We start from the raw sequence: 21,517 nt of genomic DNA, 5'->3' as shown, positions 1-21,517 counted from the left end.
AGCTCTCTAATGATTGAAGAGAATATCCCTTCTGATTATCACTGTTAATTAATGCTTAATTGATTGTTAATTAATTAAATAAAAAAATAAATCATGATGTGCTTACAAAATGGACGCATCTACCTAAGAAAATCATCCTATTTCTCTTCACTAGTTATAATTTCTCTCTTCTTTGTATTTGCAAACCTGCTCTCTCTCTAACTAGTCCTAACCTAAGAATCACTGTTTGGAGCCTAAGACCTGGTTCTCAATATTGAGCTGTATTGAAACAAAAGAATAGGGGGTTTCTCTTGATTTTACCTTTCTTATCTTCTGCCTTTTCCTCCAGAGGTGGTGTTTTTTCAGCTACACAGCCATTACCTTCTTCAGATTTTACTACATTTTCCTCTCGGGTAGATTCCTCTCCGATGGGTATCATGTGCCCGTTTGAATTTTCAAAGTTAACTGTTACATCTCCATCTAAAATGGGGAAAGAAACACCTAGATGTCTAACTTGATGGTTTTCTTAAAACCCAGTTTTCCAGTTATTAGGACTATAGGGTTTGGGTTCATGTATCAGGCCCTGGGAACCAAATACATCCTGTATTGTTTCACCATGTTTTACTAAACATTTCATTCAAACAAAAGAGCTAGGAAATCCTTAGTCTTGGGGGAAAAACAGTAATGGTGGGGATATCCATGTGCCCTTTTAGGACAGTAGAAATTATTATCCTAATTATGAAATATCCCAGGGCAGCACAGCCCTTCTCTTCTTGCGTTTGGTTTTGTTGAAGTCAGGACTTAGGAGTCTCTGTCATTCAGACACTGAACGGTAAAAGGAGAAATCTGAAAAATGGAATAAACATTTTAACAAGCACTAAAAACACAAGGTGAATATAAGTACACAAATAACATGAAATGTAGTTACACATACAAATGATAAGAGGGATAATATGAAATTTTCCAACTGCCACTGTCTCCAGATTGTTGCATCTATGATATGCTAACTTTACATAGAAAGATAACTGCCACTCTGTATTCAGGAAAAGCTAGTAGTGAGGCTAATTTTATTTTCATTTTCTTACTTATGGAAATATTAAAATGTATTCAGATCATTGTCACATATAACTGACCAAAAGCCTTTAATGTGACCTAATAATAATTTGAAAACATTAGGGGGAAAAACATGTAATTAAAAGAAAAAGTAATTGCAGAGGAACTTTTTAAAAATCACAACTGAAAATAAAATTTGCAATATGTTATCTAAATCAGAAATAACTAATTTTAATCTCTGAACTTTCATAATTTTTAGAAGCTTCAAAAGTGAATGAGATTTTGCATAAACTCTTAACTCAGTGATACTTGAAAAGATTAACTTTAGGTCATATATGGAACATTTGAAGAGGCTTTGCTACCATTGTAAAAGTAATAATAATAATAATAATAATAATAATAATAATAATAAAGTTGAAGTTTTGACTTTGCAAACTTGAAGAAATGCATGATTACAGCTATTCTTATGCAGTTTTTTATTAATCTTATTTTGGCAATCGTTACAAATAAAACTTGAGATCATCTCTCAAATTTTCATTAAATATGACTGAAATGCTTTGGCTCAACAATAAAATCCATTGGCCTTCTCCACAAAAACAGGCATGACATTTTAATAAGAAAAATACATATCATGGAATTCTGTCATGCTCAAAATGAAAATGAAATTGTTGCTGAAGCCATATAACTTCCAAGTACGTATAATCTGATTCCTGTATAAAAGTAAAATAGACAATAATTGAAGGTAATGCCATTGCAAATAAATCTTAACTATTTCAATAAAATTAAGGTAATACTTTTCGAAGAGTATAGGTCAAACCAAAATGAAACCAAAAGACTCTTCATTCTTATTATTAGATCCCAAGGAATTCACTATTAAAAACAAGGGAGGGGAGACATAATGTAATGTCCAGGTATTAGACACAGGAAAACCAAAAACTAATGCAAGAATGGAAAATTCCAAACAAAGTAGAAAACCACTTCTTTATATAAAAAAACCCTCAATTTTTAGGCAACCCAAATATAAATTTACCTTTGAGTTCTCTGGCTTTAGTTGATAACAAAAATATGCTGAAGTTATGTTAATGAAAATTTAATTCTGTTTCAACCCTTATTAAGCTAGAATTCTATAGTAGGTTAAAGAACCGATTTTTTAAAATCTAGAACAAAAAAGCTAGAGAGAAAATTAATAGTCAAGGTGCAATAAGAAATTGGATTATCACATAAAGTCAACAAAGTGGAAAGATACTTACTTCGAGGTATGAAATAAAGCTAGCGCATATGAAAATAACTGTAGAAAAAGGAGACACATATGTGATAAATACAGAATTCAAGAATAAAACACAGTAGAGATGAAGTTATTAATAACTAACTGGCGTGTGTATTGAAAAAGTTTTCTAGTTTTGTACGTTATTGTAGAGTTAGAATAAGTTAAGTCCTTGATACAGTTTACGTATGTAAGTAAAATACACACACACGTGCTGGCAAAAGACAGCAGGGAAAGACGCTGACGTTATAGCAATAAGAGCATTCGTGTGCAAAGGCAAAAGGCAACTCAAAAAAGGTTGTAAGCTTAAAGTGAACCAAGAGATACACAGACGTCTGGGGGCTTTACCTCCTTCTGCTCAAACAAGTGTATCTGGGATATAGTTCACAGAGAAACAGAGATAAGGAGAAGGCTGTGAGACCAAAAGGTGAGTGACTCATCAGAAGGTTAAAAAGTACACCACAGGAGAGAAAGAAAGGAGGCTGGAAGGCAGGCAGAAACATCTCCTTGCCCTCGTGTTAAAGCTACGGGGAGAGATGGAAGGAAAGAACCAGAAATAAGGAAGGAACTTGGACTAGACCTTGGAATTCTCAGGAGAGAAGGCCAATTGTTGAACTTTTAGCTGAAGTTAGATCTTACTGTAAAAAAGATCATCTAAAAGGAATAATAATAATAACAATATAGCTGAGAGTGAGGGTGTGGGGTGGGGTGGGGTGGGATGGTCAAACCTAGGGGAGCTGGAGGGATTCTAAAAGCCTATCTGGCTCACTGAATAAAGGGCAAAATTGACAGTAAGTGTCAAGAGAGCTGAGGCAAGGTCAAGCAGATCAAGGCAAAGAATGAATCTTCACTGGTAGAAGACAGGAGGCTGTCACCAAGCACAGCAGCCTCCAGTCTCTGGCTAGAGCTGAAAACAGACCGAAACTCTCAAGATAATTGTTTTTGGAAAAATGACAGAAAACTATTTTTTTCCAGCCCTTGGTTGAAAAGGGGAAAAGACTGTTTACTATAGGCATCACCAGGAACTTTCAAGGTTTAGGTCATTTCTATAGGTCTACTTAGGGGCCACAAAAAAGGCAGAAAGTACAATTCAGTAACTTATGGCTTCCCAAACATTAAACCTAATACAGTATGTTTAGGTGAAAAATTGTTTTTCTTCTTTTATGTTTTAAAACTTGTAATGTTCAGCTCACAAAAGTTACAAAAAGGTCAACCAGTGTCCGATTTCTGGGAAATAAGTATATGATATCATAAGCGATCAAGTACATAGTTTACCAGATTAGGCAGAGCAAAAACCAATCAACACTAAGGATTTCTTTAAACTGGCCATTGCCACTTGTTTTTAGAAAAAGTAAACTTTTTTCTAGCTATGATTTTTTAATCAGATTAAAAAAAGGGGGTCTTTATATCTGTCTTTCATACTCGGTAATGGTTTCATCATAAATTTTTCCATTTTTCCTTTCTTTAAAAAATTTCCAAATTGGGGTGCCTGGGTGGCTCAGTCGGTTAAGCATCTGACTTCAGCTCAGGTCACGATCTCACGGTTTGTGGGTTTGAGCCCCGCATCAGGCTCTATGCTGACAGCTCAGAGCCTGGAGCCTCCTTCGGAATCTGTGTCTCTCTCTCTCTCGGCCCCTCCCCTGCTTGTACTCTGTCTCTGTCTCTGTCTCTCTCTCAAAAATAAATAAAGATTAAAAAAACCTTTTTTTTTAAATTTCCAAATAAACGATACCAAACAATTACACTGGCCAACCCCAGAAAGGGTATTACTCTCCCCAGAAAGGGGATTGATTGCTCAGTGGATTTGTAATTTTTCTCCTGCCTCCCAAGAGATTAGAGGGGAGACAGATTTTAACATTTCAAGTCTACCTTCAACTGACAATAAGTTAGGGATGTGCATTTTTTTTTAAGCCCCAGACAGGAAATAAATAGCTTCCTAGTAATGGAAAACTAGAGAAGACATAAAATTCATTCATAAAACAGAATGAGAAAAGTATAATAGGTCAGAGATTGAAATCAAATGCCTAAAACTGTGAGAGCTCAAGAAAAATGGTATTATTCATTCCAGACTTTTCCCTACGTTCTTTGAAGCAGGAGTAAAATAGTAAAGCATTCCCTAGCCCTGTTCAGGAATTATTCAGATGTTGGAAAAAGTGTGTCATTTGGGTTTATAAATAGTGAATTCCAAAAGATATTCTCTGCAAGGCACATTTATCAGAAAAAGAGAAGTAGTATGATTTCAATTCCAAATTAATAGTACTTTGTTTCATAAAAGTACAGTAATACAACTTTAGCCCAGTAAATATCCAGGGGGTGGGGCAAGGGAAGGCACGAGGTAAATCAACAATTTTGCAACAAAAATTCCCTTTAGTTTTAATAGTAGTGGGAGCAATGAAAATTATTTGGCATTACTTATTTGGAGAAATAATCAATCTCGGTGTCTTCTTCTGAGGGTCTATCTTGGTTTTTACCTAATCCTTGTCTTTTTGAGCAAGACTCCCTCTTGGGAGGGTGATAAAAGGGGGCAGGGGAAGATTAGGGGCAGGGGAAAAATACTTGGAAATAGTAATTGTTAGTGAAAAGGTGAAAGACAATTAGATTCAAAGAAATGAAAAGAGCACAACAGTAGGAAAATTACTTGAGAGAATGCATAAAGCAGATTAATTTGTCTATTCATGCCTTACTGATTGAACATTTGAATGTATTATAGAGAACAAAGGACAAGAGGTACATTGACATTTCTTTTCTCTCTCTTTTTCTTTTACTGGTAGATTGAAGAAACCCAAAGGCACCAGCCAAGCTAAAACTTTGCATTTACTCAAACAATTGAGATAAATTGTATAGAAAGACTGAAGCTCAAGAAAAGAAGAGGTGTCATATAAGCATTTGTATCTTATCTGTATCTTCAGCCAGTTCACCTTTGGAGAGCTTTAGGGTTAGTGACATACGGTGAAGGACTCACCAAGAAGGTCATTGAATTTCTTTTCTAGAATACCTTCGATCCTCTGCAGCCCACAAAGGCATTGTGAATTAAAGCAAGACTCTCAGAGGGCCATACTCACTGCTTTATCTTCCAAAGACCATGATCATCTTAAATTTCAAAAGAAAATGAAAGAAAGACCAAAGAATGAGGGATCAAGTTACTTTAAATGTATGATTAATTTCCTCACCTTGATCAGGCAACTCCTTAAGAACGCCCCTTCTTATCAGCTCCTCTCTACTTTGTCTTGTGGATATCTTCCTTTCTAATACTTTTAAAGAGAATAAGCATAAGTAAGAATCAAGTCATTGCTTAAAATAATTATGAAAAACATTGCAAGTAGAATCGAACACATTTATTCTGTTCACTTGAAGGCTCAAACCCCAGTGTTTCTAGTTGTCTCGGAAAACATGTGGTTGGAGTCAGTATCATTAGGACAAAGGCAAAGGACTGCAGCCCATGCTCTGAAACCCAGCCCCTGGGCCTGGTCCTTCAAATGACGATGTTTGGCCAAGAATCCAGACACATGATTTCCTATCAACTAAAGACCACACAGTTTGAAATATTCTTTTTTTTAGGCATTCTAAAACCGGCTTTTGTGAATATGCAATGTATGTAAAGGATATGTATGCTTACATTTAAACCAAACAAACAAACAAACAAACACTCAGTAAATATTCAGGTAATTCATCTGAATCCCAGTGAAAAAGGACTACTCTTCCTCCTGCCATCTATCACAAAAGTCCAACACATCAGATCTCTGTGACTCATTTCCTTGCCATACTCAAAAGGTCTAGCATGTTTCAGTATATCCCCTGACAAACCCCAAGTCTTAAGAGGATGGAATGAATTCATGCTTTCACAGGCATGTAAAGGGATGGGGATCTCAACACTGCCTCTTCCTTCTGGAAGAATTTAAATTCCTGTTACAACTTCAGAGTGGAGAAGCTCAGGGTGGGACTTTAATAGTATTCACTTTATGTGTATATAATATCAGTTTCCTGAACCCTGCAGGTCTGACTCTACTCCCCACTTTGAGGGGCCAAAGAGGTGTGTAAAATTAATACAGAGTCACGTCACCTACTAATCCTCTGAGCCGACATTCTCTGACGTGTGTTCTTATACAAGTCTCTTCCCTCTAGATGCCCTGTTAGAAAAAGCATCTTGACACAGCACAAAGGGGCCACAGAAAGGGCAATTTAGGTAGAAGGAAAGGTACGTTTGTGGAGACTGGGTAGCCACAGCAGGACTGGATTCTGTTTCCCCCTAAAATTCCTATTCCTGGCCTCAAAATTTGCAAATCCTGGAACCACATGAACAACATCATTTCAAGATCCAAACTAAACCCCATTACTGCAAGCCCTACTCTGACACCCAGAAACAGAACTCGTACTAACACTAAGCACATGTTTTCTGGGGGTGCCCCAGGTGGCCTAAAGTAAGGACACTTTGAAGACAGAGAAGGGAAGGGAGAGGTGTGTCTTGGGCCAAGAGCTTTGGGCCAAGCACCTGCACGTCCTCAGTAAGTGTTTAGTAATGGCATGAGTCCCAGAATACCAACACTTAGTCTCTCTTGAAGAAATTGAAATATTTTTTACCTTTTCTGATAACCATTAATTGTGTATTCCTCTTTAATCCTGGTATTCGTCTTTTATCCTGACCTTTATCCTGACAAAGGTCAGAGTAAAATTTGATATTTAACACAGATTTCATACGACAACTCCGACGAAATCTGTTTCCTCCTTCTTAGAGACCTGAATTCATTTTTATTTTATTTACCGCATATGTGCCCTTTGTTCCTGGTTTTGTCAAACATAGTTTTGGATAGAATCAGAATATAAACAAACAAGACAAAGAATAAATGAATGAGTGAATGAACAAATGGTCAAAAAAATAATCACGAACATCTTATTGGTTCCAATGGAGACACACACACACAACTTCCTGTCTTCCTTTAGATTACCACCCACCCTCACTCTCCACCCTCTTCCAGAAGCAAGTAACAACAGCTCCCGCCAATGTTGGTCATTTCAATGGACAAAGTTAACTGGGTGGGGGAAGGGGGGGCAGCCAGAGCTGTTCTTTGATGGGAGTTCTTTCATCTAAAAAGAGTGCTGTTATTTCAGTACAGCTTCGATTTGTTCAGGCTTTTGTCAATGAGAACTCCTGTCAGCACAGGAAGCCAAACAACACCCACAATGACACCATGGGGCACTGCAAAGACAGTGCAGGTGGTTCAGAAGGACCCTGACCACTGTGGTTCCCCAAGGATTGTACAAACCCATTCATGCTTGACTGGGGCTCTGAGGAGACCCAGTCCCGAGACAGATTGGGGCAGAAGACGGATGGGGCTAAATTTGTCCAGGGAAGTGACAACAGGACTTGAGGTGGGATAAGACCATAGAATGGGGAACAGATGCCAAGTTTAGGCAGCCGCACCGGGGTCTGGGCTGCTGGTCGACCTCTTTGGACCGCAGAACGGCTCCTGCCGCTTGCCCCGGCCCCCAGGCCTGGAGGTGGGCCCAAGGATTCCAAGCTTGAGGACACAGGTGGCAATTGCAAGAGCAGGTGCCATTAGCCACATTCTGAGGGGCCAAATGCAGTCGATTCAGAACATAGGCCTTGTGGCTGTCTGCCCCTTCACCTTAGGAAACAACTTTTCATTGCTGTTTCTGCAGAGTGATCTAAAACATGAAGTGGTTGTCAGGGGTCCTGGATTCTAGTCCCAGAACTTCCACAATGAGTTCTGTGAGCTGTCTCTTCAGGTTCCAGTGCCTCTGATCTGTTATCTGTAAACTGAGGGACGCGATTCAGTGATCGCTAACGGACAACTCATCCAGCTCAAATGTTGTGTGATCCAGTATCATTAATCAAAGCCATTCTGTAATCACTGCTTTGGGCGCCTTTAAAAGCTTTCACTCTTGTACTGAAAGATCGCCTGAGAGCCCAAACCTATCTTTTGTTTCTGCCTTTCCATTATGGATCCCTGAGGATGCTTCAGTTTTAAGTTTTAAGCTTTCTGTTGCTTTAGTTCTAATTTAATCTCAGTTAAAAATCCCTCATCTTTCTTCCTTGCAAATTCTGGAGCTTTGAAGCAGCTTGGCTTCCTGCCAGGAACTGAAACCGACAGCTTTGTTCTTTGCTTTACCTCTTATAAACGGGCCCTGATAGGAAAACGTCTTGGCAATTTGTTTGGTCTTTGGCTGAGCGGATTTTTAACACGTAGTGCAGATAACTGTGTACGGGGCCAATGAGAACACACTGCAGGCGACTGAGCATGGAAAGTATGTTGCTGGGGCACAAAGTTCCAACCACTGCTCTCCCAGAAGAACAAGTATCACACTCTTCATCTTTTAAAATATTTGCCTCATGTTTATATAGTGTCTGTATATTTGCAAAGCACATTCACTGGACACTTTTTCATAGGCTTGGAAGCATTCTGCATCGGAATGAGTCTGAGAGGTCACTCCCGTCCAGCATGCCGCCCAAAGCAGGAGCCATTTCAGGAACATTCCTGAGATGTGCTCACCTGCTGAAAACATTCAGAGGCAGGATGGCCCTCTCCAGGCATCTGTCACCCTCGTTTTTAGGAAGATATTCCTCATAAGGAGTCAGAATCCCACTCCCTGTAATTTCACACGTTCATCAAACCCGTGCTCCCCATAGCTCTAGAGTAAAGTAAGTCATCCATGATGGGAAAATAGTCTGAGTTACCTTTGTGTTCACTGAGAGCAAAGTGGGTTGTTGCAGCCCCCTAGAACCTGATGCCTAGTATCCAACCAGCTGTCCTTTGACTCTGAAGTTCACACTAATCTGTGCAACGATAGCAATAATGTTGGGGGCCTCACAAATACTGCTGGGGAAGAGATTTAGCAGGGAGGTCAGATCATTGGATGCAGTAGCTAGGTCTCTCCGTGAAAAGTATGGTTACCAGTTGAGTAAACAGCTCATGGTTACTTACTTTTATCCCAATTAAAAAAGCGTGTGTGGTTTTTTTATGAAGATCAAAGCAAACCCAAGGCTTCTGTTTTGCTCTCTGGATTGGGTGAATTCAAGTTCTGACAGTTCAATTCTGGTTACAACAGCACACACTTTGCTAAGCGAGGGATGCACTGTGCCCCATTTTCCTGCCTTCACGCTTATACTCTGGTGCTACAAGTATTTAAAGAGGACTGATCTTCCAAAAACATCCAATGGCTGTCCATCCATCTCACTTTGAATTCTCTCTCTACTCCTTGGCATGGTCTCCACCATGCCCCCCAGAGGCTGCCCCCCCACGATGCCTCCCCGTCCCCCCATGGGATCCTTTCCTCACCTCTCCCTCCTGGCTCTCTCTGCTCCAGCCCCTCCAGCCCTGCTTCTTGTCACCTGATGCAAGCAGCAAGCTCCTGCACGGTGGCCTCTGTCCTTACAGGATGGGATTTCCCCAGACCCCCACACGGCTCATTCCACCACTTCCTTCGAGTCTTTGCTCAAATGTCACCTTATCAGAAATCCCTCCATCGCACAGCCGTGGAATAGCTTGTTCGTCTTCTCGCCTCTATCTACCTTATCCTGCACGGTATGTCACCCCCTCCTGAAATGGGACCCACTCCTTAAATGGAGTTTCGATGGGAACCAAAGCTCTTGTTTTGTTTACTGCTGTTTCTCCAACAGTGCCTCACAGGTTGTTGGAACTCAGAAAACATGTGCATTTGTTGCATAAATGAATAAAAGAAAATAGGCTAATAATGCTAACAGTTTCGTTTTCTGCCCCTTCCCCCCCTCCAGTCTACGAGAAAGCAAACGAGGCTTGTGGCAAAACTCTACGAACAGGAGTCTTCTGTTTTCTGCCCCCTCTGCTACTTGGCTGGGCCCGCCAAAGGGAAAATCCTGAGCTGTCTGTCCTATGGCTCATCTGAAAAAGTCTCTGTGTGCTCTGAAGAAGGAAGGCTGTAGTGTGAGGAGGACAGACGGCAGCCAACTAACAGGATGTAGCACACGACCGGGCTCATCATAAATTTTAAATGATTTATGATGTCCTTCTGGGCATGAAGCCTGCATTCAGGAGAGGAGGCCGGGGCACATGCTACCAGCTCCTTGCTGTGGACGCTCGGCCAGGATTTTATATTACTCTGGAAGTATCTGGGAGAGTAAATCTTGTAGTCAACAAGCCACTTGTGTTTTCTTCTGGCGAGGAAAGAGAGTCCTAATTCTCAATTCTAACACCGTTTAATGACGGAACAAAACAGAAGAGCAATTAGACTACTAAATAAGCGTACCGTGTTATCTTCTTGGTGCTGAGTGCTGAATGGCCTTACTGTAAAACTGTGACAGAAACAGAGAACTGCTTGTCTCGTGTTGAAAGCGTTCTAGAAGAGCCTGGCTTTGCTTTACCTCTCCTCAATAGCAGTTACAGAAAACAGAATGTCAGAAAACGGCCTCCTTTTTAAAAGACCCTTCACGAAAGCGTAGCAAAGTCATTTAAAGCAACAACCACCAAAATGCCACCCAACGGGACATTTGCAAAAACCTTCCAAAACATCTCAAGAACATAAGGCGGCGGAATAAAGCCAACGTCCCCCACTAAAAATACTCAGGGGTCTGGCCATTTTCTTATTTATCCATACCCTTCTTCTACTTAAAAATCCTACTGACTACAGAACAAGCCCGACTCATCTGAACCCGGCCAGGCTTTACCACCGGTCCCGGGGAACCACTCTTCCCCTCCCTCTGTTCACCTCCCTTTTTCACAAGCCCCATGCTAAAGTCAAACCTTGCTCCTCACCATTTTAAAGACTTTCTGTACCTCCTCAGCTCCACTCCTTTGTTGTTTCTTTCTCCTCGAATCAGACCTTTGCCCTCTCTCCCTCTCTGGTGGAATCCTCCTAACATTCTAAGATCTCTTCACACAGAGGCCCCTGCTAGGGATCTCAGCATCCTGGCTGGCGAGATTCAGTAACAACTGTGTTCCTGACACACTTCAGAGTAACTTCTCTGTGCCTCAGCTTTCTCATCTACAAAATGGGAAAACAGCTGCTACCTTTTCTGGCTCTTTTGGAGGCTAAATGAGTTAAAAAGCTAACGTGCTCAGACCAGTACCTGCAATCTAGAAAGCACTGAATAAATGTTAGCTATTACCAGTACCTGTGCTCTAGCACTTCTCTACTTTTCATTGCTACACGTGTACAGGGATGCATATTGACATGACTCTAAGCCCTATGAGAGATGTCTTGTTTATCATTTCATCCTCATAATGCCCCAATACACTGCATTAAGTTTCTGCATTTGTGTTTTGAGGGGAGGGAGGGAAGACATGTCTAGCACCCTTTGCTAACCTTTTCTACTTATTAAAAAACATTTTTTTTAATGTTTATTTAGTTTTGAGAGACAGAGAGAGACAGAACCCAAGTGGGGAAGGGGCAGAGAGAGAGGGAGACACAGAATCCGAAGCAGGCTCCAGGCTCTGAGCTGTCATGTCAGCACAGAGCCCGACGTGGGGCTCAAACCCACGGACTGTGAGATCATGACCTGAGCGGAAGTTGGCTTCTTAACCGACTGAGCCACCCAGGCACCCCTGTACTTATTTTAGACATAGCTTTGAGGAACCACCTTCCTCCTCTCTCAGTCCATGTGATCTGTGTGAAGCTAACCCCAACCCTGGGCTCCAAGACTGCCAGGCTTATCCAATCAGAGCCTAGTATCTTCCTGGCATTGGTGATTGGTTACAAGAGAGGCTGTGTCCCAACTGTACCAATGACCTCCAGCATGAGAATTTCTGGAACAGGAAAAGAAGGCTTTCTCTTTCTTTTGTATCTGTTGAAACTAGCCACATATGAGCCTAGAGCCCCTAGTAGTCATTTTGCCTCCATAAAAGGAGAGTCTAACTTAGAACAAAACAAAAAAGCCAATACTGAAGAACAGGCTCAAAGAAGGAGATGGATTCTTAATCTTAGTTTTTAAGCACCTGGATCCAACCATACCTGAAGGTTGATGCCCCTGGTCTTTTCACTTTCATGAACCAATAAATTTCCCATTTGCTCAAGTCTATTATTATTCATCAGCAATAAGGAGCTTTTACTTTTGAACAGCCAAAAAAAGGTATTACGTAGATGCTTTTTTTAAAAGTGAATTTTCTCCCAACAGAAGACAAAGATTCTCTAGATTTTCAAGGCAGAAATATGAAAGAAGAACTACATAGACCTTCTTTATCCCCCTCAAGTTCAAGAATTTGAACGCTGACCAGACCTTAAAAAAGAGGAAGATGGTGAGATCTATGTCCCTCCTCCTCTTTGGAAATCGGTGCCACAACTTCCTCCAGAAACCTTATAGTAATCATCCATTTATTTGCTGCTTAAATGGCATTTTTATATTTACTTTCTCATCCTGCTTCCCAGTATTCCTGAAAGACAGGCTAAGCAATTCTTTTTAGTTCCCTCAAATAGATGAGGATATCGGGATTTAAAAAGGCTAAATACATTTTCCAATCATATACGCAGAATCCAGTTGAACCCAAGTGTGTCTAACCAAAAGCCTACTGCTTACATTCTCCAAACTGAGTTGCTAATTATAAACATTTCAACTTCCCCGTGACAGGTATCATGCTTTCCAAATTTCCCTCAAGATATGAGGCAGAGAAACTTTTTAAAGTTAATTTTCAATGAGCACTTTTTAGATGGTAGTACATTCTCATAGTTCGAATTATAAAAGGATACAATAAAAACTCTCACTCTCACCTTCCCCTCCACCTATTCAAATCGAACCCCAGCTGTACTCCACAAGTAAATAACCACGCTTATTAGTTTCCCATGTATCCTTCCAGACTTTCTTAGGCAAATGCAAATATTCATTTTTATTATTCTCTTTTCGCACCAAAGGTAAGCTGTTTTACAAATTGTTCAGCATTATGCTTTTTCATTAAACACTGTATGTAATACTTCTACAATTTCAGGCGATGGGGTGACAGACAAAGGCCAGGTTGAGGAGGAAAATGTGATGATCTTTGTCTCGTGGAAACAACAGCAGCTGAAATCAGTGCTGTGTGCAGAGGGGGCGAGCTGGGAACAGCCATGGGAAGTGAACCCCAGGGACTCCTGGATTTTATTCCCCAGGGGTAAGATTTAGGCCTAGAACAATGAGCAAGTCCCCGATCCCAGATGGGCCAGGAAGTACAAATAATCCTAGGAGACTCATCAGAGGCCAGGATGTGTGAACTACGTGAAACACTGCTTGTCTTTCTTCCAGTAGGACTCTCACCGATACGTGAGCAACACAAATGTTTAAGACAGGCGCTTCTGGATTTATCCTGTCTTTCCATTTCTTGTTTCTTCACATTAAAAGATGGTAAACTCAAAACAGGGTGACACCACAAATGTTACAGAAGTTTCGAACAAAGAGAATGATACTCATCCTTAGAGTAATTAATTCTAACTTCACACTATGAACAAGCTGGAGACCTGATATAAACACGAATCTCATCTCTAAATGGTGAAGAGGTTTTTCAAACTAGAAGATCAGACAAGAGTGGGTATGAAAGAGACCTTAGTCCTAAACGAAGACATGCCCACTTGTTTAAATATCAAATTCAACTGAGTAGGATTCAAATTCAACTGTGTCAGAAATTATTCATATCTTAAGCCAAAATGCTTTGAAGGGGTTAATATGTAACCTTTAAAAGCCTGTTTTTATTTAGTGAACCTAAAAACAATACATAATAAAACATCATCAACTCAAACCAACAGGCGTGAGTAACCAGCTGGAGTAGTAAGGCTGAGCAGGCGTTCCCCCAAATCCATGGTTACCACCTTCATATACATATCTCATCAGACTAGGATTCTTTTTTTTTTTTTTCCAACGTTTATTTATTTTTGGGACAGAGAGAGACAGAGCATGAACGGGGGAGGGGCAGAGAGAGAGGGAGACACAGAATCGGAAGCAGGCTCCAGGCTCTGAGCCATCAGCCCAGAGCCTGACGCGGGGCTCGAACTCACGGACCGCGAGATCGTGACCTGGCTGAAGTCGGACGCTTAACCGACTGCGCCACCCAGGCGCCCCCAGACTAGGATTCTTAAGGTGATTAAATTTTTTTCTGTCTTTTTTTTCTTAAAGCGGCTAGGATTTTAAATAATTTTTTAAAATATTTATTCATTTTTAAGAGAGAGAGAGAGAGAGGGGGAGCATGAGTGGGGGAGGGGTAGAGAGAGAGGGAGACACAGAATCCAAAGCAGGCTCCAGGCTCTGAACTGTCAGCACAGAGTCTGATGCGGGGCTCGAACTCATGAACCGTGAGATCATGACCTGAGCTGAAGTCTGACGCTTACCCAGCTGAACCACCGAGTTGCCTCCAAAATGTTTTCTTAAACAACCTAAGCGTCCATTGATAGATGAATAAAGAAAGTGTTTACATACACACACACACACACACACACACACACACACACACACACAAACACACGCACAAACACACACACACACATGGATTGCTCAACCATAAAAAAGGATGAGATGTTGCTATTTCCAGCAACATGGACGGACCTAAAGGGTATTATGCTAACAGAAATAAGTCAGAGAAAGACAAATATAGTATGATTTCACTTATAGGTGGGATCTAAAAAACAAAATAAACAAATGAACAAACAAAGCAGAAACAGACCCATAAGCACAGAGAACAAACCAGTGGTTACCAGATGGGTGGGGATAGGAGGATGGGCTAAGGGGTGAAAGGAATTAGAAGATACAGCCTTCCATTTATGGAACGCGTAAGCCACAGGGATGAAATGTACAGCACAGGGAATATAGTCAAGAGCATTGTAACAGCATCACACGGTGACAGATGGCAGCTACAGCTGCAGTGAGCCCAGCAGAACATACAGACTTGTCGAATCACTACGCTGTACCCCTGAAACTAACATAACATTGGGTGTCAACTGTACTTCAATCAAATAAGATTAGCAAAGAAAACATTTGGAAAGCTGGTATGAACTTTCTTGGATTAATGCAAAAAAAAAAAAGTTTTCTTGAGCATGTTAACTAAACATTCCTCTCCTACCATCTTGCCTGTATTACACAATGTACAGTATCTATAAAGAACAGTATTTCTTTGGCAAAACTGGTCCAGACCTACACTAAAACAGGATGCACAAATGATACCCGATTCCTGTTGGACCCTGCAGTGAGACGACCAAGGCTAACTCTACTAAAGTTTTTATTTTCCAAAACAAAACACCAAAAAATATTGGGGGCTTAGGGAAACGTACCTTTTCATTGTAACTCAAACTATAATGTTTAAAATTTCACAGCCGTGCTGTTTCCACTTGGACATAATCTCCCTTTCAGGAGTCTCCCCGCCTGCTCTCTATTTCCAAATCTCTGATTGTTAAGATGGTAAAGGAGTCTCATCATTCTTCTTTAAGACTGAAAAAGCTACAAAATCGGGGTGCTTGGATGGCTCAGTCAGCTAAGCGTCCGACTGTTGATGGTAGCTCAGCTCATGATCTCACAGTTTTATGAGCTGAAGTCCCACGTTGGGCTATGCATATGGACCACGAGGAGCCTGCTTGGGATTCTCTCTCTCTCTCTGCCCCTCCCCTACTTGGGCTCTCTCTGTCACTCTCAAAATAAACAAGCTTTTTTTTTTAAAAAAAGAAAAAGCTAGAAAATAGAAAATGAATCAGGAAGGATATGTTCTAGCCTTTTTAAGAATATATCTTAAGCTTAAATCCATACATTTCAACTTATTAGCAGGTGATCATATAGTCAAGCTCCAAATTCCTCCAGGCCTTTGTTTCTGTATATGAAAACAGAGATAGGAAAACCTGACTTGGATGGACAACAGGATGATTGAAACATTTCATAAAGTATTTGATACAAAGTAGGGAGCTTATAAATATTAGTTTCTTCTCCCCTGTGTTCTATTTTCTCTTGTATATATACGTAAATCTCTTTGATAATATTCTGTTGGTATTTTTACCTTGATATGGTTACTGATCTAGAAGGTGGTGTAGTACAGGGATTAAAAATGAAGACTTGGGACACCTGGGTGGCTCGGTCGGTTAAGCATCGGACTCTTAATTTTGGCTCAGGTCATGATCTCATGGTTCGTGTGCTTGAGCCCCATGTCGGGCTCTGTGCTGACAGCATGGAGCCTGCTTGGGATTCTCTCCCTCTCTCTCCCCTCACCACTCCCCCCCCCCCCCCCGCCCTTCCCCAGCTTGCACTCCCTGTCTCTCTCTCTCAAAGAAAAAAGAAAAGAAAAAGAATGAAGACTCAAGCCAGGCTTCTGAGGGTCAAACATGAGCTATGCCACTCACAAACCCTGAAACCTAGGGCCAGTTATTTAACTTTTCTGTGCCTCAGTTTATTCATTAGGGAAATGAGGGTTATAGTTAGCAACCCACCTCACAAATTGGGAAGATACTTAAAACACCATCTGGCACACAGTAAAACCTCAACGAGGGCTAGTTATTACTTATATCCATGTATCCTGTTCCTACTTTAAGTTTAATCCCAAATAAAACTTGAAATGGGTAACAGAAATCAAACTTTGTCTACTGTTATTTATTAACACGTTACTTCACACGCTCCACATATAGCAAACTATGCAAATTATTCAAAGGGAACTTCTTCAAATCTCATGGGTAGTAACTAAATGGAACATTTTATGTTTTTTAATGCTTATTTATTTATTTTGAGAGACAGCGCTCACACACACACACACAAGCAGGGGAGAAGCAGAGAGAGAAAGAGAGAGAGAGAAGAATCCCAAGCAAGCTTCACGCTGTCAGCAGGGACCCCGACACGGGGCTCAGTCTCATGAACCATGAAATCATGACCTCAGCCAAAATCAAGAGTCAGACGCTTAACCGACTGAGCCACCCAGGCGCCTGTATATGGATCACTTCAGCACTGAATTGTGAAAACAGCAAAAAGAAAGGACTACATAATGCCAGCCATATATCAACATCAGATTTAAATAGGTAACTAAATTTTAGTCCTAATGTTTTACACTTGATTCACCTAGGTGCACTTCAAAAACAAATTACAAGGGCTAAGAGTGAGACACAATGAGGAATTATTGTTTAATGGTAGAGAGTTTAGGTTTTGCAAGATGGAAAAGTTCCGGAGATCTGTCGCATAACAATGTAAATATACCTGACACCAATGAATTATATACTTAAGAACAGTTATTAAGATGGTAAAATTTGTGTCATGTGTTTTCTACCACAATTTTTAAAATAAATTACGTTGTAAGACGTTTTTGGACTACATTAATGCGAACAGCCATTTATCTAAGGTGAAAAATAGATCAGAAGGTATTTTCAAAGAATTTTAACCACACTGATGGTTACGGCGTTCACCATCTATTCTCCAGTACCCAGTGTTCTCTCCAGCCACGCTTTTTATTTTCTTATATTTCTCACGTAGCCTCTCATGCCCTGCCTTTCCGTGGGTACTAAGTAAACACTTATACTTTGGAATAAAGAAAACCTCAAGAGCATCTGTTTCAAAACCTGGAGAGTTCTGGGTTTGGGAAAGCAGGTAAAGAAAATTCAGCACAAAATGTCATATGCCTACATGAGCAGATTCTTTTCACTTGAAAAAAAGAAGTAAGAATTAAGACTGCAATTTATTTTCCAAGTGGGAAACAAATCAGGAAAACACAGAAGCCAAAAAACAGTCACTTTTCAGGACTTAGCCCTTAGCGATAAAGACCGGATTCGTATCACAGGATGAAAAAAATCAAAACAAAACCACCAAGGGAAATAATATGCAAAGGAAATAAAATAATGGACTTTCCTGACACGATTCTCTGACCCAGGCCACAAAGAGTTCTGGAGCACCTTTAAAAAGTATTTAAAAAGTGGCACCACTCCAAAGGAAAATGAAATTAGGAAATTATCCACCCAAGTAAGGCTTATAAACAATCAGACTGTCTCTTAAAGCAGTACAAACTGACTATGTCTCATCTCAGTGTAAGTTTTTTTTTTTTTTTATTAAGAGGCCAATGGGAACATAGTTCCTTCTCCTCCACCTCCCCCTGAGGAAATTAAATGTGGCAAAGAAAAAAAGAAATGCAAATTAACAATTCTATATTCCATTCTAGTGGGTGTGGCTCTTAAAAAAAAGTCATTTATAATCAAAAATCAGTAAAATCAGTAGTATGCATGGGTCACTTGGTAACAATTTCATAGGATGCTCAGTGAAAATGCCTTGCTTATCTGAGCCCTGGGAGAACCTAACTCCCCCCGGGAAAGACTGCAGGTCTGAGATCTTAGTCTGCTCTATGAGTCAACGAATTTAAATCTAAAACCCAGCTTGGTTTAAACAAACCATATCACATCTTCTAGAATGGGCCGGAAGCAAGGGAGTCTCCTCAAGTCTGTTTAGAAATAAGATTTTATGGTTTCTGTTTATCTAAGGAAGGTGGGTCCTGATGATTTGGCCATTCATTATGTAGCTGGCTAACTTAAACCCGTGCTAGAAGGTTTTCCTATTTATGAAACCACCAATTTCACTTATGAAAAATACACAAAAAGTTAGCACTCATATTACTCTTTCCCATAAATGGGTTTCATCCCTAGAATAGATCTATAATGAATAATAAATGCTCCATAAATAAAAAGGTGGGGCCTTAATGATTCTTTCCATCCATCTATATGCGGGAAGACTGAAACAAGAAAAATTCATTCTACTGGGAGAAAAAAAACTGAAGAGGAATATTTAGTCTCCTTCATTTTTAATATATAGAGAACAAATTTGTTTTAATGCCATTATATGTCTTTAGGAAAAAAAGAATAAAAGAATTAAAAAAAGGAAAATGTATATTTATGTATATGTATGTGTATATGTATATATATGTAAACATGTATAATTATTATATGGTCTCTTATCCACAGAATTTTTAACACTCATTTGGTCTAATTTGGTTAATTTATAAAATACACAGGTACACAACTGGCCGAACTGAAACACAACCCAGACCTTCTTTCTGTGTCACTGATGCCATCAAAAGGCTGTTGCCATACAGAACAGAGAGTACCCGTTACTTAAGTTTATTATTCATTCGTGAGGGAATGGGGGGGCCCTAACCTGTCCATTAAGTTTGGTGAAATATTAATTTTGTCTATTTTGGCTTCTCAATTCCTTAAGGCTCTTAAGCAGCTCTCAATGACACGAACACTAAGAAACAATGGAACCCCCCACCCCCACCCCATTCCAGCACTTTACAAATCACATTCACTAGCAAAAACCATATATATGGAATAGGATAAGGCCTATCAAGAGCCTCTCACTAATTCATTCAACAAACGTTTACTAAATGCTTTAACATAAGCCAGATGCTATTCAAGCTGCTTTTGGATTTTACCAAAGAAGAAATCAAAAATCCCAGTTCTCATGGAATTCATAATCTAGTGGGAGGGGGGACCAGTTAATAAAAAATACAAATAATTTATAAATGTTAGAAGGCTAAGATGTGCTGTGGAAAGAACAAGGTAGGGCAGAAAAAAAGGAACCAAGGGTGCCAGGGGACCTACTTTACACCCACTGGGATGGCAATAATAAAAAAGCAGATAATAACAAATGTTGCCCAGCACGTGGGGAAATTAGCACCCTCATCCACTGCTCAGGGGAATGTAACACGGTGCAGCTGCCTTGGAAAACAGTCTTGGCAGTTCGTCAAAATGTTAAACACCGAATTACCATATGACTCAGCAATTCCATTTCTAGATCTACAACCAAGAGAAGTGAAAATACGTGTCCACGCAAAAACGTGTATACAAATGTGCACAGCAGCATTATTCATAAAAGCCAAAATAGAAACAGCCCAAGTAAACGTCCATCAACTGATGATGGATGGATAAATAACGTGATATATTCATACCCTGTAATATTATTTGACAATACAAAGAAATTAAATATTGATAGGTGTTACAATATAAATGAACCTTGAAAACATTATGCTAAGCAAAAGAAGCCAGTCACAAATGGCCATATATTTCTTGCATGATTCCATCTACAGGAAACATCAAGAATCGGCAAATCTATTAAGACAGAAAATAGAGGTGGGGGGGAATGGGGAGTGACCGCTCAACAGGGTTTCTTTTCAGGGTGATGAAAATGTTTAAAATTGACTGTGGTGCTAACTGCACAGTTTGTGAATATTACTAAAAACCAGTGAATTACACATAAAATGGGTCAACTGTATGGCATAGGAACTATATCTCAAAAAGGCTGTTAAAAAAAAGAGTGCTGGAGGAGAGGAGAGATTCAGTACAGAGACTGAAAGCAGACCTCATTGAGAAGTTAGCAACTGAACATGGACTTCACTGAAGGACATGAAGTAGTTGGTTAACCATAAGGAAAGCTGGAGGAAGAACCTTCTTTCGTTTTCCATTTCAAAGCGCCAAGGGTCCTAACAAAACTCATCCAAGATAAAAGAGATAACCTTAATAATCCTATACTGTTAAAGAAATTGAATTTGCTGTTTAAAATGCTTTTATTTATTTAAAAATGTTTTGTGATGTTTATTTATTTTTGAGAGAGAGACAGAGTGCAAGTGGGGGATGGGCAGAGAGAGAAGGAGACACAGAATCCAAAGCAGGCTCCAGACTCCAAGCTGTCAGCACAGAGCCTGATGCAGGGCTCGAACTCATGAACCATGAGATCATGACCTGAGCCGCAGTCAGATACTCAACCAACTGAGCTACGCAGGTGCCCTTAAAATCCTTTTAAAAAAGAAATCTCCAGGCCCAGGTTGTCTTGTTGGTAAACGCTTTTAAACATTTAAAGAGGAAATAACACCGATACTACAGAATCTTTTTTTTTAAAATTTTTAAATGTTTATTTATTTTTGAGAGACAGAGACAGAGAGAGAGAGAGACAGAGAATGAACAGGGGAGGGGCAGAGAGAGAGAGGGAGATACAGAATCCAAAGCAGACTCCAGGCTCTGAGCTGTCAGCACAGAGGCCGATACAGTGCTTAAACTCACAAACTGCAAGATCATGACCTGAGCCGAAGTCGGAAGTTTAACAGATTGAGCCATCCAGGCACCCCAGAGAATCTTTTCATAGAATATAATGAACTCATTTTATGAGATCAGCATCACTCTAATACCAAAACCAAAAACAGTACAAGACAATAAAACCAGAGACCAATATCACAAATCCTCCACAAAATATTATCAAATAAAACCCAGCAACATATGAAAAGAATACCACATGACAACTCAATTGTGTTTACCCCAGGGATGCAAAACTGATTC

General features: G+C 40.1%; 1 protein-coding gene across 8 annotated transcripts in view; it reads right to left on the bottom strand.

Moving 5' to 3' along the window:
* PHACTR2 (phosphatase and actin regulator 2) overlaps window positions 1–21,517 on the bottom strand; it is a 273,832-nt gene that overhangs the window by 65,344 nt on the left and 186,971 nt on the right. For all 8 annotated transcript variants that reach the window (XM_045058152.1, XM_045058149.1, XM_045058147.1 and 5 more), the window contains exons 3-4: window positions 5,467–5,547; window positions 301–459 (exon numbers count right to left, since the gene is read on the bottom strand). In XM_045058152.1, coding sequence (XP_044914087.1) covers window positions 301–459; window positions 5,467–5,547 — 240 coding nt within the window. The remainder of the gene's footprint in view (window positions 1–300; window positions 460–5,466; window positions 5,548–21,517) is intronic.

The sequence above is a fragment of the Felis catus genome, chromosome B2 (genome assembly GCF_018350175.1).
Source record: "Felis catus isolate Fca126 chromosome B2, F.catus_Fca126_mat1.0, whole genome shotgun sequence".
In the NCBI taxonomy this organism is placed as follows: domain Eukaryota; kingdom Metazoa; phylum Chordata; class Mammalia; order Carnivora; family Felidae; genus Felis; species Felis catus.
This window is presented reverse-complemented; position numbering and strand designations above follow the sequence as displayed.